At 46.6% G+C, this 27523-nt stretch overlaps 1 protein-coding gene across 2 annotated transcripts in view; it reads left to right on the plus strand.

The window, feature by feature from the left end:
• Window positions 1-4643: 4643 nt before the first annotated feature.
• LOC142579398 (cell adhesion molecule Dscam1-like) overlaps window positions 4644-27523 on the plus strand; it is a 377301-nt gene continuing 354421 nt past the window's right edge. For both annotated transcript variants that reach the window (XM_075689534.1, XM_075689535.1), the window contains exon 1: window positions 4644-5402. In XM_075689534.1, coding sequence (XP_075545649.1) covers window positions 5315-5402 — 88 coding nt within the window. In that variant the 5' untranslated portion in view covers window positions 4644-5314. The remainder of the gene's footprint in view (window positions 5403-27523) is intronic.

Consider the following 27523-nt stretch of genomic DNA (forward strand, 5'->3'; position numbering starts at 1 on the left):
CTGGCATTACGGCGTGGTCCCCACAACGTGGAAATCCAGTCGGCTTGTTTCACTCCTCAAGGCTGGCAAATCCCCGTTGGAATGCATGGTCATCTTACCGTCCAATAGCACTGGCCAGCTGTGTCGTCAAGGCAATGGAGAGAATGATCCTTACATGGTTAGAATGGTACTTGGAATTCTGCATCGTCTATCCAGAGGTAATGGCTGGTTTTCGACGCGGCCGCTCGTCAATAGATAGCTTATCGACCTAGTAACATACGTACAACACCAGAAACATCTGAAACGAATCACTGCGGCCCTATTCCTTGATGTTAAAGGTGCGTACGACAATGTAGACCATCATGCAATTCTTGCCGCCTTAGAAGCTGTAGGGATTGGTGGACACGCCTTTCGCTGGATAGGCGACTATTTAAATGGCAGATATTTCTTTATTTTGACTGAAGGTGGACCAACGCCGCCTAGCTATACCAGTCGTGGTGTGCCGCAAGACGGAGTACTCAGCCCTACCCTTTTTAACCTGGTGCTCGTTGGTCTCGCTGATTCGTTACTGCAAACCGTTCAGCTCTCCGTATATGCAGATGACATTTGCATATGGGCTTCAGGCGTGACCCGTGTACAAGTCCGCGCACGACTTCAGAAAGCCTCAATGGCTGTGTCAACATGCCTGAGAAGACAAGGTCTGGAGCTTTCCGCTGTGAAATGTGCACTCATTGCTTTTACTCGCAAAGCGATGGCCCCGTATGCTTTGCGGATTCATGACCAAATTGTACGATATATACGAACGCACCAATTTCTTGGCGTCATCATTGATAGAGACTTGTCTCGGAGCCCCCACATCTCGTTCATGACAACGCGTATGGCTGCAATTGCGGTCCTTCTTGCGTTTCTCGGCGGGAAGTCCTGGGGCGAAACAGTACCGTCAATGTTGCAACTATATAAAGCGCTGTTTTTGGGCTTCCTGCGGTACAGCTTACCTGCACTAGGAAATACTTGCACTACGAATATCGGCACACTCCAGAGCGTCCAAGCCTAAGCACTCAGGGCTTGTCTCGGTCTTCCCAAAACTATGTCATCGATTGTGACAGTCGCCATAGCCACAGACGCTAGTTTGACAGTCTACATTGATACACATGTTCTGAGAGCACACATCCGACACCTGACTCGGATTTCCTCCCACAATCTTGCTTGCTTGCCAGCAAAAAGGCCACTTTCAACTTTTGCCAAAACTACTGTGAGACATCAGTCCTACTTGCCAACAAAATTTACGCCCGCTACACGATTGTCAGATCCATTGTGGTGCCTGCACCGGCTGCAAGTGCAAGTGCAACTGACAATTCCAGGAATCAGAAATAAAGGTAGAGCGCCATTGCAAGCTTTGAACCAAGCAACCGCAATCTGATTGTGAGGAAAACCTCGTGGGAGACCTGAGCCCGGATCGTTACTTTACAGAATTTTCAATAAAGTTGGTTCTATTCATTATGAGGCAAACCGTAGTGGGGGACTCAGCAATAATTTCGCCCACCTGGTGTTCTTTAACATCCACACGATTCACGGTACTAGGATGTTTTTGCAAATCGTCCCCATCGATATGCGGCCACCGTGGCAAGGGTTATACCTCCCTCGAGCTTAGCACCCCACCGCCAAAGCCACTGCGCCAACACGGCGGGTAGGCTTATAGTGGCTTGTCTATAGTCCCTGAATGAGAATTATTATGTGCATTTGTCCTCGCATTGTAATGCGCGTAGGCGCTCTCCCGCGGGTCTGGTCGCGGACGAGCGTATTGAGAGGCAATTGAAGCACACAGGAGAGGCAACTGGAAACGGCTCATATACTGCACACAAAGGTAAATCGCGTGTATGCAAGGCTTTGATTTCGATTCCTAAGAAGGAGCTGTACTATATCATTAGTTATCATATAACTAATACAGGTATTCGGCTTTAACTCAGGAAGAGGACCTTAGTGTTGAAGCAATGAACGACTATCTCATGGGAACCATTAAGGAGTGCGCAATAGAAGTCGGTGGTAACTCCGTTAGACAGGAAACCAGTAAGCTATCGCAGGAGACGAAAGATCTGATCAAGAAACGCCAATGTATGAAAGCCTCTAACCCTACAGCTAGAATAGAACTGGCAGAAATTTCTAAGTTAATCAACAAGCGTAAGACAGCGGACATCAGGAACTATAATATGGATAGAATTGAGCAGGCTCTCAGGAACGGAGGAAGCCTAAAAACAGTGAAGAAGAAACTAGGAATAGGCAAGAATCAGATGTGTGCGTTAAGAGACAAAGCCGGCAATATCGTTACTAATATGGATGAGATAGTTCAAGTGGCTGAGGAGTTCTATAGAGATTTATACAGTACCACTGGCACCCACGACGATAGTGGAAGAGAGAATAGCCTAGAGGAATTCGAAATCCCACAGGTAACGCCAGAAGAAGTAAAGAAAGCCTTAGGAGCTATGCAAAGGGGGAAGGCAGCTGGGGAGGATCAGGTAACAGCAGATTTGTTGAAGGATGGTGGTCAGATTGTTCTAGAGAAACTGGCCACCCTGTATACGCAGTGCCTCATAACCTCGAGCGTACCGGAATCTTGGAAGAACGCTAACATAATGCTAATCCATAAGAAAGGGGACGCCAAAGACTTGAAAAATTATAGACCGATCAGCTTACTGTCCGTTGCCTACAAAGTATTTACTAAGGTAATCGCAAATAGAATCAGGAACACCTTAGACTTCTGTCAACCAAAGGACCAGGCAGGATTCCGTAAAGGCTACTCAACAATAGACCATATTCACACTATCAATCAAGTGATAGAGAAATGTGCAGAATATAACCAACCGTTATATATAGCTTTCATTGATTACGAGAAAGCGTTTGATTCAGTCGAAACCTCAGCAGTCATGGAGGCATTACGGAATCAGGGTGTAGATGAGCCATATGTAAAGATACTGGAAGATATCTATAGCGGCTCCACAGCCACCGTAGTCCTCCACAAAGAAAGCAACAAAATCCCTATAAAGAAAGGCGTCAGACAGGGAGATACGATATCTCCAATGCTATTCACAGCATGTTTACAGGAGGTATTCAGAGGCCTGGAGTGGGAAGAATTGGGGATAAAAGTTGATGGAGAATACCTTAGCAACTTGCGATTCGCTGATGATATTGCCTTGCTTAGTAACTCAGGAGACAAATTGCAATGCATGCTCACTGACCTGGAGAGGCAAAGCAGAAGGGTGGGTCTGAAAATTAATCTGCAGAAAACTAAAGTAATGTTTAACAGGCTCGGAAGAGAACAGCAGTTTACGATAGGTAGCGAAGCACTGGAAGGGGTAAGGGACTACATCTACTTAGGGCAGGTAGTGACCACGGATCCGGATCATGAGACTGAAATAACCAGAAGAATAAGAATGGGCTGGGGTGCGTTTGGCAGGCATTCTCAAATCATGAACAGCAGGATGCCACTATCCCTCAAAAGGAAAGTGTATAACAGCTGTGTGTTACCAGTACTCACATATGGGGCAGAAACCTGGAGACTTACGAAAAGGGTTCTGCTGAAATTGAGGACGACGCAACGAGCTATGGAAAGAAGAATGATGGGTGTGACATTAAGGGATAAGAAAAGAGCAGATTGGGTGAGGCAACAAAAGCGGGTAAACGACATCTTAGTTGAAATCAAGAAAAAGAAATGGGCATGGGCCGGACATGTAATGAGGAGGGAAGATAACCGATGGTCACTAAGGGTTACGGACTGGATTCCAAGGGAAGGGATGCGTAGCAGGGGGCGGCAGAAAGTTAGGTGGGCGGATGACATTAAGACGTTTGCAGGGACAACATGGCCACAATTAGTACATGACCGGGGTAGTTGGAGAAGTATGGGAGAGGCCTTTGCCCTGCAGTGGGCGTAACTAGGCTGATGATGATGATGATGATTATTATTCCGTTTGGTGCATCGTGTATTAGGGCGGCAGGAGGGTTTATTTTGGTTGTCATCCTTATTAATGAAGCGTGCAAGTACAGTATATTCCAGAGTCATTTCCATTGCATATTTGTTTTAACAGAAGCGCTCGTTCTGTTTGTTCCGCTGTATTAATCGAGAAAAATAAAGGAAACCGCGAGGCTCGATCTTTAATTAGTCGCTACCTTACAGACTAGCTGATAACGACTCCTAACAATTAACTTCCCTTATCATCCCTTGAGCATAAGGAAAGTTAACTGTTAAGTTTAACTGAAATATAGACCTAATAGGGCAAAGGAAAATGAAAGCTGATGGAAGTATGACTTGCAACGGTTGGGCTTAACCCCATCGTCCACATTACTAGGGCGGTGCCTTGCCATTTCTACATTTGTGCCTCCTTATATCGCTGCGTTCTCTACTGCCGCACGCAGCGTTCCATATCATGCATGCCTCCACGTGCAGCTCTACTCTAGCGTGTGTTTGCGCTCCAGGATTCGCCGGCGATGCCAGCGCCGAGTCGCTGCGATCGCTGGCCGGAGCGGGGAGGGGTGAGTCGATACGAGGCAAGGGGTTGATCGCGGTTGCCGCGCCCTATCTGCGGAGCGTACCACGGGCACGAGTCCGAGGCGAGAGGGGAGAGGCGGCGGAGGCTCTCGCCGGAGCCGCTGGCCTTCAAACGCGCTCCGGGCACCGGCACGGAAAGGCCGCGACAGCAGCGCACGTCTCAGGCCACCCGCTACGCCACCGCTCGGAACCCGAGCTGCACCGGCGAGCGCTGGGTTGCAGCGGCGCTCCCTGGCCCGAGGCTTGTGGCCGCCACGTGAAGCGGCAACGCATTTCCCGTCTCTGCACCGAGCGCGGTTCCGAGTGAGCGATGTGTTGGTTCGGCGCTCGTTGACTGGGACGTGCTGAGCGTGTTGTCCTGACTCACCCTGCAGCAAACAATTTGGCACGCTGTGAACGCTTTTTTGTTGCGCGCCTTGGTGACAGAATCTCGCGCAATGCGTCAATGTGCCAATGTTGTGCGCTAATCGTTGAAGTGTATTTTAAATTGCTCTTCGAGTTCGAACGGCGGTATGTTCGGTGATTCGGAAGAACCTAGCATTTGACGCACGTGCTTAACCAGTGTCGACTCTGAGTGCTTCGTGTGCGTTGGCGAACGTGCTTCATTTGGCGCTTCATCTTAGGCGATTGCCGGCGTCGGATAGATGGCGAAGCGGAGGCTGCCACCCGTTTAACTGTCGACTATCAGCGTGATGTCACCGCTCAGTGTCAGTCTCCGGGCATGAACTCGTGCGCCTCCTCTTCTTTCTCGGCACCTTCCGGCGCATTGTATTGAACAGCTGTCGCCGTCGGTTGATGAACAGTAGACAGTGGCCGTGTAAGACAGTGGAAAGCGGAGTAATGATCCCATCCTTCCAGCTGCTGCTTGCTTTGTTAGCATTCGGTAAGTTTCCGCGCTCACTGTGTTAAACGCGTGGTGTGGTTTAAATGCCTCATAATGTTCCCTTTCCTGCCTCTATAATCCAGGAAGTTAAACAGCCTTTCTGTGTGCTTTGCAGCCTGATTCTTTCTCCTTTGTTTTCCTTTTTTTTTTTGCGAGCACATATGCTGGTGGAGGTGAATCCAAATTACTTTGTTAGCGCAAAACAACGTACACAAGAAAGACGACCAGGACAAGGTGCTACTCTCAACTGACATCATTTAGTTGCGTCACTCCTTTATAGACAGCAGAATCTAAAAGAACATGCGCAGTGAGCACCATGTGCAGGAACCACCAACATCCGATCATAAGAGCGCACTCATGCGACACAATCTAAAAAACCATATTCAGCACTGTACAAGGTTAAAGAAGGCACACTAATGCACTGTGACCCCAATGACTGTATAAAAAAAGCTTCCGATAACTCTCGGGCGGTGGTATCACGGCTCTTTTTCAAAATCGTAGTATCACAAAACAAGGCTTTGCAGTTGCATATTTTACAATGTTGAACCAAATGGGAACCTGTGCCTCTTGATATGGATCGCTCATGTTCTCCACGGCGCTCGTAAACACAGCGGTCTGACTGCACTACATACACTTTGCCACATGACAACACAACCTCATATGCCACACCGACGCAGGAGTGAGGCAATTAAATGATGTCAGTTGAGAGTAGCGCCTTGTGCTGGCCGTCTTTCTTGTGTACGCTGTTTTGCCCTAAACAAGGTAATTATGGATTCACACCAACTATCCCACCAGCGCATTGTGGTGCAGGTGAATCGGCGTGTACTAATAATTCATACATTTTCAGTACATTCGATATAATATACACAAGCTTAATCCATCCGAAGCCTCCTATCAGGCATCAAGTTGCTACAAGGGATAAAAACGATCTCGTCGAATAAGAAAGAAAATCATGTGCGATGTTGACTTTTTCAGCTGGTTGCACCTCATTATTATAAACTACTAGGCACCATCAGCGCTTCCTCTTTATGTATATACTCGTTCGCAGTGCGGTGCTTAATGAGCTGGAAAAAATTCGCACATTGTAACACGCGATAATGTTTGAACACTGCTCTAAAATTACATGAAAGATAGATTTCTTTAGACACATAATATCTGGCGGAAATTGCCAAAAGAAAGATCATTAGAGAATTAACCGACATTCTGTGTTATTATACTCTTGGGCGGGAAAAATCAAATGAGTGCACGAACAGGCACCATAGAATTTTGCGCCCACCCCGTTACACCATAAGTAGTTTATACAGACTTCATCCTTAAAGGACATTAATTGTCAGAACTGGCTTTTCCAAAAACGAAAGTCTTTCTGCCTTTTGACAGATATGCCCATGCTGTCACATTCCAAAGAAATTATGATAATTTTTGTTAGTAACGCTGTCCAGCAAGCCGGAAAAGAAACCCAAAAATTATTGAAATTTCTGTGCACCTAAACTTCCTATACACGTGTATGTCATATGCCATAGGAGCAGAAATTAGGGTGAGTTTGTCAGACTGCATACTTGAGTTGAAGCGCACCAGACAGGACGAGCGCTAACTTCAAAGTTAACTTTATTCTCAGAAAACCACGCGTTTTTATCTGTCGACGCTGACCAAAAGCGCGATACACGATTGCGCAAGCGGGTTCCAATCATCCAAAAATGTTTACAATAGCTGTGAAAGTCAATCACGACTATGTGCATAAAAACACAAAAAGTCAGACGCTCCGAGACCGCAAGACACAGAAGCAAGCTCTGAAGCAGGCCCTTATCATGTTCGCACTGATCATGTTATCATGTTAGCAGCGAAAAACGCTTTGTCCTGATGTGTTATTTCACTTTCGTTATGGTTAATGGAAGGCTCGCTGACACACTCAACATTCGGTACAAAAGTGGTTTTGCCGTTCTTGACATATCAGAACCCGGCTGCGGTTTCGAGCAACTGAACACGCGACCTCGTCTTCTGCATCAAGACCACAGTGTCTACGAAAATGGCATGAAATGTCTTTGATAAGCGTTTTAAGTTTTGTGCCTCACTATGGTTAGTAACATAATTGAGCGCGAAATATGGCGTTACCTAGCAAGGGCGACCTGTCGATTCAAGCGGGACTCCTGCGATCGCGTTCCGCGTTCACCTTTTGGCGCGTATTATACTTCGCATAGGCAGCAAACACTGTGCGATTTGGTGTATGTTTGTTGTCAAACGATAGCACTGAAAGCAGGAGGAAGTAAGGTACACTATCTCCAATGGAGTACACTGTGTATCGCACACAAGGTGGCTCCTTTGCTACGTGGTTTCTCACCATCGCGTGGCGCTTTCGAGAGCAATAGTTTAAATGGAAACTGCAGAAGTTTGTCTTCCGGCACATCTAGAAAACTATAGTTCAGATGAGAACGATCAGAAATGGAGGTATACGCACACTGCACACCACAAGCACATGCCAAACACACAGCACACAGAATACGAACGAAGTGAGGAATCCGTTTGGGAGCTGGTTGTCTGAGAAAAGTTGGCAGTTTCGCCCGAAGAACGAAGGATGGAGGGCCATAGCAACGGTTATAGTTGAGCTTGAACTCTTCGGAGGATGTTCCAACTACACGCCGATGCGACACGCTAGTGCAACGCCGCACGCGAGGCAGCTGTTGGTGGGTAGAATGAACAGCATGCTGACAGCTACCAGGCGTCTCACAAAGCTGGCTTGTTGAGGAGCGTCGCCAGTGGCGTTGCAGCCATCCAACCTCGATAGTGCTCGAGATGAGACCGATGGAGAACCGTCGGCTTTATTCAGCGCACAGTAATATATCGGATAATGTTATCTTGAAGGTCACATTAAAAACTAAATTCTGGGGCTTTACCTGCCAGAACCACGCTATGATTATAAGGCACGCAATAGTGGGGCACTCCTGATGAGTTCTTAACAACTGGAGTTCTTCAGCATGCACCCCATGCACGGTACACGGGCGTTTTTTGCACTTCGCCTTAATCGAAATGCGGCCGCCACGGCCGGGCTTTGATCCCGCGCCCTCGGGCGTAGCAGCGCAATGCCAAGACAGCCACTATACCGCCACCACGGGTGACAGTTACTTTTCTTTCCGCTCAGACCAGTGCACACACACAGCAGCCCAGCAGGAACATTAGTGTTGCGCGAGCACAACTCTCGTGCCAGCAGCCCAAGGCACAACGCTGTCTCGTAGCCGCCACCGACACCATTGCGTAGAGCATTGACCATGCGTTCACTTCGCTTCGGGGTTTTTGCAGCCCAGTGCACTCCACGTTTTTGAAGACCCTCTAACCATAGCTCTATCTCTTAGCGCACGAGCCACGCATGCACCGTCAAAAGCGGACATAATGACAACGGCTGCGGCGGCATCAATGGCAGGAATGCGTGTCAAGCGTGCGCATAATTGCGATAAAAGTCGAAGGCGCATTCGCTGCATGGGACACTCACACACAAGCAATACTATTCCATGGACGAATTCGTTACTCAGCAAGACCTGTCATTTGCACAGAGATGGAGACAGAAGAAAGGGGAAAGAACCAGAAAAGAAATCCGGCCTGCTACCCTACGCTGGGGAGAGATAGGAGGCAGAGGTAACGAGATAGCAAAGCACAAAGAGATAATGAACAGGAGCACAGTCACAACGGGTCACTATAACCGCATACAATCGCCGCACAGTAGCACTATAGACGTCATTTCAAGCTACGGCCACTTGTGCAGCCTTGTTGTCCTAAAAGACTGCAAGTCATTGCCTTCCGCTGTGACGGCTTGGGAGGTCGGCATTCTACAATAATTTGCTGTGTTAAAGGTCTTTGACCAAAGCGCGCTAACACAATTTTTTCTGTAAATTGTAGTAGGACAGCCACAGATAACGTGTGGGAGTCTCCTTGCTACCACAGTCATCAAATGAGGCGTTGTCGGCCCATCCGATTCGGAAAACAAAATACTTCTTAAGAGCCACAACTAGCCATATTTGACAAAGCAGGGTTAAAATTGAACTAGGGGGTTTTACGTGCCGAAACCACCATCTGATTATGAGGCACACCGTATAGGGGGGACTCCGGATATTTGGACCAACAGGCGTTCTTCAACGTGCACCCAAATTTAAGTACACGGATGTTTTCGTATTTAGCCCCGATTGAAATACAGCCGCCGTGGCCGAGATTCGATCCAGTGACCTCGTAATTACCAGCCCATCACTATAGCCACTAAGCAACCACGATAGATTAAAGTAGCGTTGCTTCGCGTTGGCAGAGTGGAGCTGGGATGTGAATGCGGCAAGAAGAATCCAGGTGATGCAGCCGTTTGCCTTGAAATTTTGTAGTGTTCCACATGTAGGAAGTGATGTCCTTTTCCAGCATTCGAAGTTTTCTAGAGGCATCTGTCGTTGATTATGCTATCTTCTCCTCTTAATTGCCTTAAACAGTAGACAGCGCAGCGTTATATCGGTATGTCCGTTAATTATGACACCGCAGTCACTTGAAGACACTAAAATGTCAGGGGGTGTCCTTTCCCAGCAGAAGTATAGATTAGTTCTGTAGTCTCGAATACCAGTTGTCCCTGTGGCCCACATCGCAGGGCTGATAGCAAAGACTGCAGCGCTGCCTTCGAGTCGCTGAAAATTCACGATTTTCAAAGTTGCTCTTGGCTGACGAGACAAAGTGCAGCGTGAAAAGCTGCAAATTCCAAAGCCATCGATGTCGTTATATGACACGTCTTGAAACTAATGGTGGTGATGGCTCTTGTTCTAAAGAAAAAAAAAAGAACCACGGCTCCAGACTAACAGCAGAATTGATGATCCAACAGATCTAAGCATGTACGGCATCCGCGTACCTGTCGCGTAAAATAAGGAGGGACATTTAAACAGCGTACTTAAACCTGACAAGTTGCGCGCACGCATAAAAAGGACATGCACAGGCTCTGGACTGCAACTATTGTTGCTGTAAAGTGCTTGTGTATGAACTTCTTACTTTTGAGTGTGAGTCCAGATTTAGGTGCACTGGTTCACTATCATTGCGCACTAACTATCCCATCAATATCTACTAAGAAAGGAGAGATAGTTGTCTAAGAGCAGGAAATGGCCGCTCAGATTTTCTTCCGATTCCTGGTAAGGTGAGGTGCCCTGCAGGTATAGCCATGCACCATGGATGAATCGATGACTTAGTTGAGGGGGTGAAGTCTGGTTGAAGACTGCAGGTGTAATAATCATAAATCGTAACACAAAATAATGCGGCCTAATTCTGACGATAGTGTTGCATGGTGCTGGGAATGGGCTCTAGCAAAGTACCTAATGTGCACTCTGGGCCCCTCCGCCGCAATTCATGTTTGCGTTGCGTTGTGCCGGGTGATTGCAATAGTCGCCGCTGTTTACGCGCATTTTGGCAAACCTCGACAAACTCTTAGTATATATATATATATATATATATATATATATATATATATATATATATATATATATATACGCGTCTGGAGCTTCCACGTGCGATGCAGGCGCTATTCACGAAGCAATTTCTCATTTGACTGCAGTAAAGACTCTTCCATGACCTTTATGCGACATTTAACCACAAAATCTCCGTTTCTTCAATGTTTTGCATCGCGAGATTTGCAGAGAAGCAAAGCTCTATCAACACGGCATCACATTCTTGTATGCTGAAACGCAAGTCTAGAGAACGCGCAACGACGTAAAAAATTACCTCTGCCTAGCCGACTCTCTCAGCGAGTGATTAATCAGACAGCACCTTATACACTTTTTTTAAGAAACAGAAAATTGCAGAAATGTTTCGGTACACTGAGTTTAATTTGTCAGGAAGGATTTACCAAACCAACATCACAGCAACTTTAGAGAGTGGGCTGAAATTTGCGACATACCATTGAGTAATGACGCTGGCTTCGCTGATGGTTGTGTCTTAAACTTCAATCCTCCTTCAAGTGACCCTGCAGTGTAGTTAATGGCCTGTCTCGCAAATCTAAGGAAACTTGCGTTTCGGAAGAAGTTTAAGCTTTCGCAATTGGCACTAGAACCCAGTGATATAGAGCTGCTGTCATCAGGCGTCGGTCACGTGAGGACAAACTTCGACCAGCTGCCTCTTATCAGGGTGATTTGCATAGAGAAGTTATGCGACTTTGCCTGGTCTACACTCTTGGTCTACGGCAATGTATAGTAATTCATAATGGAATGAACAAAGTTAGCGGTTGTATTTGTAGATCGAGCATATTAGGGGATGCCATCACTTTGGACGACGTGGCTCTTAGAATGATCCTTACGTGGGTCGACGGCCATCCAGTGAAAAATTTGAGAACTATGCAACGTGAAGATATCGCTGTTGGAGATTGTGCCATTTATTTTCTCACACACGCTTCTGCTTGCATAGCCTACCAAAGCGCACCCCTAGTGATATCAGTGAAACTCATCAAGGTACAATACGGCTCCAGAAGACAGCAGAATGAAATCCTCCGCGAAGTAATGTATATATTTTGCGTGATAGCATAACCTAGCGTTATCTAACGCACCTGCACTGTGTAGTCCTCTCCTGTTCCTCACTGCTGGTATATAATAATGCGATTAGCATTCTTTGCGAACTTTACCCGCTCCGCAGTTTATCCATGTTTCACACCTTAATCACCAAGTGACCCAAGTTGTCTACTAGCTTGGGGGACAAGGTATCTGCGGGCTGTTGTACTGCCGAGCAGACAACATAAGAGGCCGAATATACAACTGGCTGATAGCTGCTGCAGGACTAGTAGGCAACTTGGGTCACTAGTGGGTTTGGTCCACTAGGTGTGCGCCCAGACAGACAGCTTCGGCAATGCGTATGGGATATCGGTATGAGCCCATCCTTGGCCAGTCCGCCATAATATATGTGCCAAGGTGACAGAACAGGCATGTACCATTAAAGTTTCATTTAATGTAATAATTATAGTAGCACTGTAATTAAATAAAACTTAATGAAGCGACAGCGCTTCTTCCGCAACAGAAACCTCCGCGTCGAGCATGATCACTTGATGGATAGCCATTGCAACGAAGTTACATCAAGGATACAATGGATAGTGAAGGATGCTACGTAGTTTCAACTGGGCTGCAGTGATTGTAACAAGATATACTCTGTCGTCATATCATTTGGCATTATGGTTGTCAGCGAGATTGCTACCTTGTGTGCCTCCTGGCGTGCCCATAAGCTATAGTAATTCGCAGATGGCATGGAGATATTGGCTGTGAGGATTTACGGAGTTGCCATTTGTCAGAGGCGCATTGCCTCCGTATAATGAGGGAAAACGCGGCGCGCTCCTCATAGGTTTGGCTGTCGGCGGTCAATAAAACACCACACGGGAGCTCTCCTGGACAATTCTGTGTGTACTCTCGAAATGACGGAAGTTTTTTACTGTTAGAAAAATAATCTTGGCCTATCAGAAAGCACAGAATGGTTTACACACGCTATATCTACCAAATACGTAGTCAACGCCCACTGCTCGCGGTTGCCGTTATGAATTTCCCCCGAACCGGTTTCTTCCGTGAAACGTTGGCAATCAGCAAGACCAAACAATGTGAAACATGGTCTTACAGTGCTCTGTCTGTATACAACCTAATGGAGCATAACAGAATGAAACCTTAATGCAGCGATTCCGCGGATTCGCAGCGTCTGCATGCATGTCTGCGCACGATGTTTCGCCTTCGCTGCGAACGCGTTTTCAAACTGTGCAGTGAGCTTCAGGCCACAGCATATGAGTATTTGACGGTACACAAACAACCATTCTTGTGCGCACGCTATCAGAGGTGTTAAAAAATAATTTCGTTATAGCTAGGGACTTCGACGCCTACGGCGACTTGTGATGTGCCGTCGCGATTATTGAATGTCTTTTTTTCTTTTCTTCTTTAATTATTCGACTTTTAATGTCGTTATTTCTGAAGTTACATCACGCTGTATGTTTATCGCTCTTCTCAGCGAGCAATTTCCCGCTGCTTCTTTTTCTTAAACCAGTACTTTCATTGAGATCCATCTTGGAATATAGCGCAACAGGATGGCACAATTAACAGAAAGGAAGACGAGCGCAGGCGCAACTAACAACTGATTTTATTGAAGCCGAAGCCAAACCCACAGGTATATATATCCACAAGGTGAGTAGACGCGCTGTTACAAGGAAAAAAGGGAGTTGTTGAACAGAAAGTCATTAAACCAGGTGCGAAAGGAGGCGCATCGTAATGACCCGCAATGTGCTTACATTTAACGTACGTAAGGCGACAAAGGTTATTCTAAAACTCTGTATTCCTAGGCAAGAGCGAGCTAAAAACTACTCATGAAACGTGACACGCATTTTTTATCAGGAAAGCCTGTCAGGATTGTGTAAGCGAAACATCGATTGCCCTGTACCTTGCAGAAATGCAATTCCTTTCGCGGCTGGTTTAATGACTTGCTGTTCGACGAATCCCATTTCTTCCTTGTAACCGTGTGTCTGCGCAGCTTGTGGATATATATGGACCTGTGGGTTTGGCTTCAACAAAACGTATTCTTAGTTGCGCCTGTGTTCGTATTCGTTTCTGTTGCGCCGTCCCGTTGCGCAAAATTTAAAATGGTTCTCAAGTCAAAATACCAACTAGCCGAACATTTACGGCGCTAACACGAGCATGAGCATGTGCCATGCTTTTCCTTAATGAGCTCTTCATTGTTTCCTTTGCATTCCAGTGAACTTGCCAATACCTAGCATCAACGAGTTCTTAGACCGAAGCTTCATGACATTAGCCGGGCGGCGCGCGCGAGCGACGTCTCAGTGCGCGCTTTGTGCTGCTCACTGAACATCGCAGCCCCGGCACCGTAGCAGAAATCTTCCTTGCGGATGTGCTTGCTGCACCCCCGAGTTGTAGCATATGGCTGCTTGCCAGTTATAAGTTTCGCGATCTAATCTTCACGCAGCTTCTTGTCCTGCGAATACGTGTGAAGGCTGACACCGGGCTCCGTTGCGTACGGTCGGCACTGCGGTACTGCGGAACCTACCATGCTCGACGCCTTCAAAAGCAGCCACTACCATTTATAATGTTTCAAAGTGTTGTCAAGCAGACACCCGAGGCGGGTAAATATCCCCACCCAATAAGAACCGCAGCGCGAGGTGGGGCTTTAAGTTTCGTTTTCAGATAGCTTCAGCCCTTCCAAAGCAGCTGAAGCGGGAGGTGTGTCCACGTGATCCCTCATAACACGCCACGCCGATGGCAGCGCCAGCTGTTCCAGTGGTGGCGCTCACCCTCAATAACCTATAGGTACAATAATCATCATGATAACCATAATAATCATCATAACGTATAAAAAACTTATCTCCCCCCCCCACAATGCTAATTGCACACCCTTCACAAGAAAGTTTGCTGATATCATTATACATCGCCAGTCATCTCCTAAGAATGAATGTGCCACCAATTTGTTTCTCTTCACTCACCTCGTTTACTTCTTGAGGTGTAATCGCTATAGAGGTCTCCTTGCTTTTTAGGCTAAAATGACTAAACCGCCGTCGTGCTTTCATAGCAAGATAAATTGTTTAATACGATTTAAGAAAATATAACAAACGCAGAAATTGTATGCACTTAGAAAGCCAATAAAACAATGAGTGAGAACTCACGTGGAGTATTGTGCTCAGGAAAACAATAATTGAAAGGTTAAGAGAAAAACTACGCGTGCTAACACAGTTGCATAGACTATAATCATCGTTTAGCCTCATGTAACCCTCTCTATATGTCTTTCATTTCAAAAGGCATTTGGTTCAGTAGAGATAACAGCAGTAATGGAGACACTGCACAATCAAGGAGTACAGTCCGCTTATGTAAATATCTTGGAAAATATCTACAGAGATTCCACAGCTACCTTAATTCTACACAAGAAAGTAGGAAGATGCCCATAAAGAAAGGGGTCAGACAAGGAGACACAATCTCTCCAATGCTATTCACTTCGTGCTTGGAAGAAGTATTCAAGCTCATAAACTGGCAAGGCTTAGGAGTAAGGATGAGCGGCGAATATCTCAGCAACCTTCGGTTTGCAGATGACATTGTCCTGTACCGCAACACTGGAGATGAGTTACAACAAATGATTGAGGATCTTGATAGAGAGACTGTAAAGGTGGAGTTGAAGATTATTATGCAGAAGACAAAGCTAATCATGAATAGCCGGGCAAGGGAACAAGAGTTCAGGATCGCCTGTCAGCCTCTAGAGTCTGTGAAGGAGTACGTTTGCCAAGGTCAATTACACACAGGGAACCCTGATCATGAGAACGAAATTCACAGAAGAATAAAAATGGGTTGGAGTGCATACGGCAGACATTGTCAGCTCCTAACTGGATGCTTATCATCATCATTGAAAAGGAAGGTGTACAATCAGTACAATCTACCGGTAATGACATATGCGGCAGAAACTTGGAGACTGCCAAAGAAGCTTGAGAACAAGTTAAGGACCGCGCAGAGAGCGATGGGAGGAAGAATGCTAGGCATATATAACGTTAATAGACAGAAAGAGAGCGGTTTGGATCAGAGAGCAAACGGGTATAGGCGATATTATAATTTACATTAAGAGAAATATCGAGCTGGGCAAGTCATGTAATGCACAGATTAGATAACCGCTGGACCATTATGGTTACAGAAGGGTTACAAGAGAAGGGAAGCGCAGTCGAAGAGACAGCAGAAGACTAGGTGTGGCAATGAAATGAGGAAATTCGCCGGCGCTAGTTGGAATCAGTTGCCGCAGGGCAGAGGTAGCTGGAGATCGCAGGAACAGGCCTTCGTGTTGCAGGGGACATAAAAGAGTATGATGATGATGATGATGATGATGATGATGATGATGATGATGATGATGATGATGATTATGAATTTATAAAAAATTTAAGGGACTGCAAAATGAAAACTTTTTTTTAAGTGAACAATATGTAAATATGCGCTTCGTAAACACTGCGAATTGAAATGAGAGTCTGCTATTTGACGCAAAATACAGCAACCTAAATTATATAATCAAGCTGACACGAACGCATTATTTAATGGTATGCGTTATCCTTATAAAACGTGAGGGCTTTTTGTACCAAGTGTTGCGAGTATTCCCCTCCTTATTATGTTCAAGGTTTTAGTTGTTCGAGCACGTCTTAATTTTCTGGATGGTGCGGCGCAGATTCTATCGTTATATTTGTGCACTGTAGCCTGTTATTTATATTTTGTATGTACTGTATATCCTACAGAGCCAATGCCCTCTCAGGTATTACGTCACCTTTGACTAAGATCAACACCTAGACGTGTTTTAAGAAGCACATTATTGTGAAAAAGCATGTGGCACGCTCAGTACAGTGCCAATATCTTGTAGCTCCCTAATGCTCATGACTCTCCGTGGGTTAATTGCTATGACACTACCCCCGTGGTTAATGTCGGTGATTTCAATATGGATGTGTCGGGACCGAAAATGGAGTGGCTTACGCGTTTCGTGTTGCAAACATGTCGCTTGCGATGTCGCTCTGATCCGGCCCAGTGGACCAACCAACGGCGTAGGTACCTTAAAGGAATCTACATTTGGGCGAGTTGGTACTGGTTCAAAATCTTGAAGGGGCAGCGCAAGACGATGAAGACAAAAGGCAGTAAACACAGAGGACAGCGCTGAACTCACAACTAACTTTATTAGAAGGCCGTACAAAAACTTTTGTACTACAACCCATAGCCACGTGCTCTCCCATCGATGGCGTCATTATCAGTGCGCAGGCAAAAACGCAAAATCCTGTAATCTAATGCCTGTAATCTAATGCCTGTAATCTAAATCCTGTAATCTAATCCTGTAATCTATGAGGTGGTTTAAAAATTCAAATTTAGTGTCGTACAAATTTAATGATGGCATGCTTACACAACGCGAACGATAGGAGAGCATATGTTGCTATGGGTTGTAGTACATAAGTTTGTGTACGCCTTCTAATAAATTTAGTTGTGAGTTCAGCGCTGTCCTGTGTGTTCCATGCCTTTTGTGTTCGTCGTCTTGCGCTGCCCCTTCAAGATGTAGGTACATCAATTTGACATTATCAAAGAATGTGTTTGAAGTTGCGATTGTGCCAATCAGTGTATATCATAGCGACCACAAAGACCCTGTGGCTGTCGTTGATAAGTGACAATAAGTGATGCAATAACTTTTTTACCACAAGTTTTCTTACCACAATGTTTTCATCTCTTCTGGTCATCCGCCTTCGAAAGCCGTAGTGGCGTCGAATTTTTTTATTTTTTTTTAGGAGTGCATCCTGAATTACTGACCCGTTGCTCATTACACCGTACACGTGCTATGGAGAGACACGCTACCGCACGTCTCACCCCTCGGGGCACGTCACACTCGGGTGCAGGAGCAAGAATGTGTCGACGAACCGGAAAGACGGCAGTGAATGCTGCTGCACAGCGCTACGTTGTACATCAAACGGAACGCTTGAACATTAAAAAAAATTTAATGATGGGGTTTTACGTGCCAAAACCACTTTCTGATTATGAGGCACGCCGTAGTGGAGGACTCCGGAAATTTCGACCACCTGGGGTTCTTTAACGTGCACCTAAATCTAAGTACACGGGTGTTTTCGCCCCCATCGAAATGCGGCCGCCGTGGCCGGGATTCGATCGCGCGACCTCGTGCTCAGCAGCCCAACACCATAGCCAATGAGCAACCACGGCGAGTATGCTTGAACTTTTGTCACAAATGGAAATGTAGTCGTACCAAAGGCTCACGTGTTTATTTTATCAGCGTTACAAACCGTAAGCCTCGCTGATGACTGCGCAAAAAGAATTGAGTGGTCTGTTCAACGAGAACTTGTTCATTCAGTGTCATAGGCGCCGTTTCTAGGCAGTCCTATAGATATATATAAGGACACTAAAGAAAAACAAAATAGGTTTAGCTGTATCAGCAAATTGGCATCTGCTATTAAATTCAGTTAAATTCTAGGGTCTTACGGGCCAAAACCATGATCTGATTACGAGACATGCGGTATCTATTATACCAAAAAGGAGCCGTACCGGCAAAGCAGGCTTGGTTACCGAAAAAGAAGCAGAAACAAATGACTAGGTTCACGTTCCCTCACCAGGCCGCAATTACGTCATGGATTTAACACGGTGGTTGCTTGGGCCCAGTTACCTTTTTATCGGTAAAGACACATTGTATTCTAGAAGAGTTAAATACTGCACTCAGCAGGTTTCTGCGCCCTTTACTGCGCCACGACGGTGAAGTAACATTTGCGTACCTGTGCTGAGGTTGCACCCACCCTCTTACCGAAAAACTTATGAAAATAGAATGTTTAAAGAACACTTAATAATTGCCAGCTGGTTTGGCAGTTCTGTTTTCTGTATATTCAGAGGCAAGCCTTCAAAAGGAAGTCCCCAAACTGCCGAGCAGCGCACTGCGGTGCTGGAATTGCCTCTCAAGGTTTTGGGAGGGTTGTGCAGAACGCGTTGGCTTTTAGCGAATAGGTGGGCAGCACTATCCGAAGCGCCAAATTCCTGCTTCCTGCGCTCTGATCTCGACGTGCCCATTTCTGGCACCACCGTGCTCATATCTTGTAATCATATTTGCCCCCCTCTTATGTAAGAGCACTTAACCATGTGCATTCCGTGCGCTCTGCGTTGATCTCATTCCTCGCGCGAACACCTTTCGATCTGCCAGTCTAGGTTCAACGCACACGCGTTACTCAGCCGGTAGTTTTCACTAATCTAATTTTGCTGCGAACTTTTTTCATAGCCACAAAAAAAAAAAAACGTTTGACAACGAGGTCAAAAAAAGTTTAACGTGCATCTTTGTTTACTGCTTTTCTGCACCTCTGCCAAAGCCATCCTTGTACTCACCGCAAAACTCGGAAGTGAAAAACAAAATAACGGCGAAGAAATACTGCGACGTGCTGGCTAATGCCTTTAATGAGTAAGAGTCTTGGGAGCCTTTTATCTTATTTCCTCTGAATAGATTCCGTCCAACGTCTGCAACTTATTATTTGGTCGGCATTTTCTTTTTTTCTATTACACTTGTCTGTGCTTCCACGGACACACCATGTTTACTCTGCCTTTCAGTTTGCCTCCTTAGATTATTCTGGTCGATTCTATTTATTTATAGCGCGTTCCCTATTCCGTATATCAGTCTTCAGTTTAGCTTTTCTTTTTTCTTCGCCCATTAATTCCAAGCTCTACCCTGTAATTCACCCGCTTCGCGCCTGCATAACTTGAACGTGGTCTTTTGCAATTCATAACTTTGATGAAAGCAAAAATTCTCCTGTCTAACAGAAAGATGATAAAAGGGCAAAAATACGGCGAAGCTTCCCAGCCGTTATCACAGTTTCCTTCTCGGCTTCCGTTATTATACACAGGCAGAACTATTACCGCCTCTTTTTCCTTTCTACTTTATTTATTTTTTCTAATGCATTGTATATGTACGCCTTTGTGTTGGATTTACATGCGTTCTGTCTCGTTTTCTTCAATTTTTCCCGCTCTCTAACTTCTTAGTTTCTGCCTCACGTGCCCTTTTCCTCTTCTTTTTTGTCTGGTTTTGTTTTTGTTCCGAAAACAGCAGGTTCATTTCCTCGTGAAGCTTTGACGTGCATAGAGCCTTGTGCTCGTTAATGAATTTTATTTCCGCTGGTGTTCCTTCTTTTCTTTTTTTTAACGCATAGTCGAAGCTACAGAGGTTTCTCAGCGTCAGCTGGCTGTGTCGTGCACTTGCGCGAACAGGGCAATTTCGGCGAAATGTGGACGCCGTAATCTCGGCGCACACCAAATACCTTCCTTTATAGACTCGCGCTTCTTCTTGGCTCCATGTTTCTCCATGTCCATGTTAGTTTGTTGGCCCCATCTGCTGAAATATTCTGTCGTTGAGCTCGTTTCTCCGCCGTCAAGCCCTGCACGCGAAAAGCTGCCGTAAGTGTGGGCTTCAAGGAAAGTACAGTTGCTAAGTGTGGAAGCTTAGTTACCAACTTACTGCCGGATTACGTGTTCTTTTCTATATTTCTCTTTCCTTCTTTCTTTCTTTTTTTCTTTCTTTCTTTCTTTCTTTCCTTCTTTCTTTCTTTTTTTTCTTCCTTCCTTCCTTCCTTTCTTTCTTTCTTTCTTTGTTTTGCTTTCCGCGTTACTCAGCCAAGCAGGTGATTAGACGGCGGTATGTTTCGATTTGTGCTGATGTGCTTTAGTCTATGCTCAGCATCGCAAAGTGGTTATCCTGTTACGAAGGTGCGAAACTTCATACTGTGAGTGGCGCGTGGTACCGACAGAATGAAACAAGAAAACAAATTTCGTAAAAGGAGTTCTGGCCTGATGACTGCAAAGAAAGTTGCAGCAAGTACGGCGATTAATGTTGCAGAGATTTTCACCCCAAGGGAAAAAAAATACGAGAGTGGTAAGGTTGCGAAGAGAAAGAGAAGGTAAGCAAGTAAAAGTTCCCGGCTACCTGAAGTCACAGCGTGTAGTTGGGCGACCATAGTGCCGCTTTTGTTAAATTGTGCGGGAGAATCTTATAATGGAGATCCGTCGCTCCCATTTACATGTCACTTATCAGAGGTGAAATTTTGTCGAAAAATATTCGTCTATTCCGAATAACTTGCCTTCACTTTGCATACCGTCATCCGGAGTTCTTCCTCTCTTAACGCGTATCTTTTTCCAGTCTCTCTCTCTCTCTCTCTCTCTCTCTCTCTCTCTCTCTCTCTCTCTCTCTCTCTCTCTCTCACAGCGTTAGTGCCTTCTTCGAACTTACAATATGAAAAATTTGCAAGAATTCAAGGTGCCTTCAGGAAGCACCGACGCCCATACGCTACATTGCAATGCTTCAGGACGTGCTCTCTTCATTTGCAATCTCTAACTGAAAAGTAATGAATTAAAAAAGAGACAGATATTGATAGACCATGTTTAAACCACGTACTCTGTTACTGATATACCTGCTTAATTTTCTGTTTGGTAGCCAGGGTTAATCAAAGCCCCCAGTTTTTCTGTATCGCACCTTATGCGTAGGAAGCCGTCCAAGCAGATATCGTCCCAACTCAGCTCAACCGAGGCATAATCATCAAATATGTGCCCTTGCTATGACGCCTCTTTTATTGAACTAATAATTGTCTTGCAGTATAAAGTGTTTGCCTACCTCTACATCGCCTATAACATTGCTCCAGTGGCAGGATTCTTCATTTCTTTTGTTACTAATAATAAAAACACTGAGGAGTGCGTTGTTTTTTTGCGTGGGAGTGCTACATAGACTCTAAGGGCGACACTGAATAAAAAAAATGCAGCTGGCCCTTAGGGCCAACAGTTCTTGAGATGGCATGGCATTAATGTATTTGGTGTAGCGTGTCAAACTATGCACAGGCGGCGATTGTCACGTCCTGTGCGCACGCGAGGGCCCATTGTAACAGATATTTGACGGCGCGTATGAATGCTGCTCAAATTCAGCACGAAGACACAAATTAAGGATATATCAGTGTTGGAATCACTACGCTGCAAATGTCGAGAAGACACGAAAGGCAGAGCGATTAAACGACGCCCTCCTGGAAGAGGGGGTGCCGCCAGACCCGAGCACCATATTCAAGAAACCCATGCCCACGTCTTCTCTCAGGTTGCCCTTTTCAAACGTGCATATTATAAGTTGCCCTCACGCCTCGTTCTTTTCGCCGGCTGAAACGACATCGCATTTGCATGTCAAAGAGCATTAAGGCGTCCAGACTTAGAAGAGAAAATTATCGGCCGCCTTCTAGAATCATCCTGGTTCGTTGTGAATGCGGCAGCTGGACCATTAAGTGAACACTTCATTTAAAAAATTCGCAGTTACGCCGCAAAGCGAAGCACCGATTGCGATAGCAAATTAGTAAAATGCTGTACGAAGCAAGGATATTAGTATTATTGGCCGTTTAAACTCGTAAACATTCGCTTACTAACTAAATTAACATTCATAGAATGTGTAAGCGTGACTCAACGTACACGTAGAAAGAAACAGACACACAGAGACAACGCCGTCTTTGTATGTCTGCTTCTTTCTACGTCCTTGTTCAGTCGCGCTTACACATTCCATTATGGATTAAAACCTACTATCCCGCCTACCTGTTTTAACCAAATTGACCAGCACGGTGTTAAGCGCGCACATGTAAATATGAACACATTTCGCTCGATGAGCGCGGAAACTTGCTATCAAACTTCTGGAGTGAGGAATCACGGCAGCAGCTTGCGAATTGACCTTCATGCATCTCTCGCTTCAACGCGAACGAAACGTCGAAAGCGCAGCCCTAACGAAGGTACCGGCACTACGCGCGCTGTGCAAACATCGCGGATCGCTTTGAACATGAGGCCCGCGTGGGCGCGCACTTTGGCCACGTCGCACATGGCTTTCAAGACACACAGGACGCTAGGGGGCGCGATGTAGAGAAGTCGCCTTCACACGGAGCTCCGACGTAAATGTCCATATCTTGGGAAGTTTAAGCCCTAAAGTGAACATTCAAGAACGAGAAGAACCGCGAACACCAGGCGATCACGGAACTACCGCCGTCACCACGGTAGGAGCACTTCTCTACTCTCTGCAAGAGTTTGAATTTTCGAGGCGGTGACGCCGCCAGCTAAGCCTAACGCCTAGGGAACGCAACGGCGCAGCAACTCGCATAGCTGCTGCGCCGGCCCAAGCACGATGCAACCACGGGCAGCGGCTGCAGCGTCGGCGGAGACGCCGGCAGAAGAGAAAAACGCTGAGGGAACGCAACGGCATAGCAGCTCGCACAGCTGCTGCTCCGGCCCAAGCATGACGCAGCCACGGGTAGCGGTTGCAGCGTCGGCGGGGACGCCGGCAGAAGAGCGAAGAAACGGAGTCGCAACAGCTGCGGAAACTGCCGGAAGGGGCATCCAGCCAACGTCCTCGGATGGAAATCATGCAGAAGGAAGACCTCTCCACGCAGGTGAGGAGGAAGGAGAAAAAATGGACATCGGCGCTTTCGCCGATAAAGAAGAAACCCAACAGGGATGGTGCCGCTCTATAGGCGGCAGATACGTCCCGGAGGAGAAGGTGGAAGAAGTATTAGCAAGAAGAAGGGAACGAAAACCCCTAAACCTGAAGAAAAACAAGGCCATGGCAGAGAGGACGGTAGACAAGCTTCAAGTTCGCCTGCCATCGGGCACAGAGAAGATTGTCCTACGACCAGCAGGAGGAATCGACAGCCTAAAGAAGAAGCTGGGGGTTCTCGCCGGAAACGCCATCCTGGAGGCGGCCGGGCTACTCCCCATGGCAGAAGAGGACATTGTCTTCAACAAGAACAACCAAACAATCTTAATATCAACCCCGAACAAGGAAAGGGCAGAGGCTTTCGCCAAAATCAAGAACATCCGAGCCGGAAAAGAAGATATCGAAATGACTGCCCATCCGGCGATGCCCGAGGGGGGCAAAGGCGTCATCTACGGAATTAACCTAGAGCTGACGGAAGAACAAATACACAGGGCGTTGGACAACCCACGGAACCCAACGTATACGGCAGTAAGAAGACTAGGAAGAACATCCGAGTCGGTCATCATTAACTTCAAAGATCTGGAAGTACCGCGGGCCGTAAAATTTTTCAGTCAATGGGTTCCATGTCACCTATATAAGAAAAAGTACGACGTGTGCTACGCATGCGGCAAGATTGGACATAGGCAAGACGTCTGTCCAGATCCAACAACCACCCGCTGCAGAGGCTGCGGGCTAAGAAATCAGCCGGAGGATCACGCCTGCGAGCCGAAGTGCCTCCTCTGCGGGAAGAAGCATCAGTTAGGGGATCCGACATGCAGGGAACTCTACAGGAAGCCCCACTGGGTTAAACAACGCGACGCGGCCCGGGCCGAGGCCAAGGCCGAACAAGAAAAGGGAGGAGCGACCGCGGGCAGAAGCAGGCCGACAACGAGGGTCACGCTACCGCCTGCGGCGGAAAAGCAACGATCCGAGTCCAGGGACAGAAGTGCATCCAGACCGCCACCCAGGGACGACCAGACCCACTGGCCAGGCCTCCAGAAACCAGGGGACAAGAGGACCCACTCTGGTATGCCTGTCAGCTTCGCAAGCGTAGTCTCCCAAGGTAGGACACCAGAATTAGAGGCACAGGTCAATTTATTTAAGAAAGAAATAGAAAAGAGAGATGAGGAAAATCGCCAATTAAGAGAAATAATCAAAACCCTAACCGAAACAATAAACCAACTCAAAGAGCAAGTTGGGCAGCTAACGAACCCAACAGTGCGAGCTACGCAGGCGGCGCCAACAAGGCCGCTTACCCCAGTCCAGAGAGTAGCCGTCCCCGAGACGCAGGACGAGGGTAGCATGGTGGTAGATACGGTAGGCACCGCAAAAAGGAAGGCAGAGGGGCACGAGACGCCTCCACCCGAGAGAAGAAAAAAGATGAACAGAAAGATTAACGAAGATGAACTAGAGGCGCGCCTCAAGGAACACGAGGAAAGCATGCTAACCAAATTAAGCGTTATCATAGATAAGAAAATACAGGCTATATCAAATCATATGAACGCACTTCTGACCGTGCTAGGAGGCGAAGAGCGAGCTCATCCTGATCCCGAGCCTCCCTCGAGCCCGGAAGCCCCGTTCTCTTCCTCATCATGGCCAGGACAGGAACTATAATTTGGCAGTGGAACTGCAGGGGTTTCAAAAGGAAAAAGGCGTTGCTGCAACAGCACATTCTAAATCAAGGAGAGCCTCCGCTTGCCGTGGCGTTACAAGAAACAGGCAAACCTCCAGTCAAAATTTCAGGGTACCGCACATTCGACAACGGAAGAGGGGAAAGATCTAGAGTAGCCACCCTAGTTAAGAATAACATAGCGGTAATTGAACACGATGCGAGTACGGACGAAGTGGAGGCCGTGCTCGTAGAAATCCTTACCGGCAAAAAGAATAGGGGAAGCATATTTGTCCTGAACGCATACAGCCCCCCTCGTCACAACAAGGCACAGTTCGAGGCCACATTTAAGAAAGCGCTGAGGGCAGCAAAATCGTGCCCCCTACTCGTATTAGGGGACTTTAATGCAAAGCATCACGAATGGGGCTACACCAAAATCGACAGGAAAGGTAGAATGCTGTGGGAAGCAATTCAGAACACAGGACTCTCGCTACTAACGGACCCGAACGAGCCTACCAGAACGGGTAACAGCATCTGCTGTGACACAACACCAGACCTAACACTAGGCCACAGGACGGGCAAAACATCTTGGAAGAACACGGGCAAAAACCTCGGCAGCGACCACTTTATAATCGAAATACAGATTGATAGGAAACTAGGGGTTCCCGTACATAAGCCAAAGCAGGCCACCGCAACTGACTGGGATAAATTCAGGGCTATCAGATCAACAGCAGACTTAGGCGTTATCGGAGACATAACAGAGTGGACCTCAACCGTCGTCTCACACGTAAAACAGGCCACCGAAACGGTAGAAGGAGATGAGCTCCCATTCAGATTAGACAACAAGCTTAGAAATATGTGGAATCGAAAAACAACCCTCGAGAATAAGCTAAAGCGCCAGAAATGGAACCGGAACCTAAGGAAGAAAATAGCCGAGCACAATAAAGAAATAGAGAGCTACGCCTTCAAAGTAGAAGAGAAAAGGTGGGATCAAAAATGCGACGAGCTAGAGAAGAATATGAGCCGTCCCAACACTTGGCAGATGCTGCGCCACCTCATAGACCCCACCAACACCAAAACCCACGCCAACATAGAACAAATCAAGGCGAGATACAAATTTGACGGAACTGATGAAGAGCTCATCGACCGACTTAAAGAAATTTATATAGGCCCCGCATGCCCTGCAGCGGATAAAGAATATCGGGGATCGAAGAATCCGCTATTGGACGAACCGATTCTAGTTGCAGAGGTCAGAGCCGCGCTCTTTGATTTAAAAAGGAACACAGCCCCTGGCCCAGACAAGATCACCTACGGTATGCTAAGGAACTTAGACGACGACTCTATAGTTCACCTGACAGCTTATCTGAACAAAGTGTGGGAATCAGGGGAAGTCCCTAAAGACTGGAAACACGCCAACATCATTTTAATCCACAAGAAGGGCAAAATTCCGGGTATTGAAAATCTCAGGCCAATTTCACTGACCTCGTGTCTAGGCAAATTAATGGAGAAGGTAATTCAGACGCGACTAACTCGATTCGCGGAAGAAAGCAGCATCTGGCCTCACGAGATGGTAGGTTTCAGACCGCACCTTAGCGCTCAAGATACCATGCTAAGGCTCCAACACGATATCATAGACAAACGAAAGACCAAAGATACGAGAGCAATATTGGGCATAGACTTAACCAAAGCGTTTGATAATGTCAGCCACTCGGCCATCCTCGACAGCCTGTCAGATCTTAACGTAGGGAAGAGGACCTTCGCCTACGTAAAATCTTTTCTCAAGGACAGAACAGCGACCCTGCACATGCAGAGCCTCAGCTCAGAAGAGATCAAATTAGGAAACAGGGGCACCCCGCAAGGAGCCATCCTATCCCCCTTCCTATTTAATTTAGTAATGAAAGACCTCCCGGGCAAGTTAGGAAGGATCGAAGGACTAAAGACGAGCGTCTACGCAGACGACGTCAACGTTTGGCTCAATGAGGGCAGCGATGCGTCTATCGAAGAAAGGCTCCAGCGGGCAGCCGACATCATAGACTTACATGCCAAAAGTAAAGGGCTGAGCTGCTCCCCGACGAAGTCGGAACTACTAATCATCAGGCCCAGGACGAGGACAAACAACGTATCTCCTCCCAAAATCTCGATAGACTTAGACGGGAAAGAAATTCCACAAGTAGACGAGATCCGAATTCTGGGCATGCTCATAAGCAAAACAGGAAACAATCACACGACTATAGCTAAGCTAGACACGCACGCGAACCAAGTGGTAAGCATCATTAGAAGAATCTCGGCCAGAGGCAGAGGGCTAAAGGAGAAGAACAAGTTAAGGCTAGTCCAGGCCTTCATCTTCAGTCGGATCTGTTACTCAACCCCATTCCTTAACATCAAAAAAGTAGAAAGAAACAAGTTAGACGTCATAATAAGGAAATGCACAAAACGGGCACTGGGACTACCAATCTCGACCTCAACTGAAGCACTAGAGGGAATGGGAGTGCATAACACATGGCAGGAGTTAGCGGAAGCGACGAGA

This window comes from Dermacentor variabilis, chromosome 4 (genome assembly GCF_050947875.1).
Source record: "Dermacentor variabilis isolate Ectoservices chromosome 4, ASM5094787v1, whole genome shotgun sequence".
NCBI lineage: Eukaryota > Metazoa > Arthropoda > Arachnida > Ixodida > Ixodidae > Dermacentor > Dermacentor variabilis.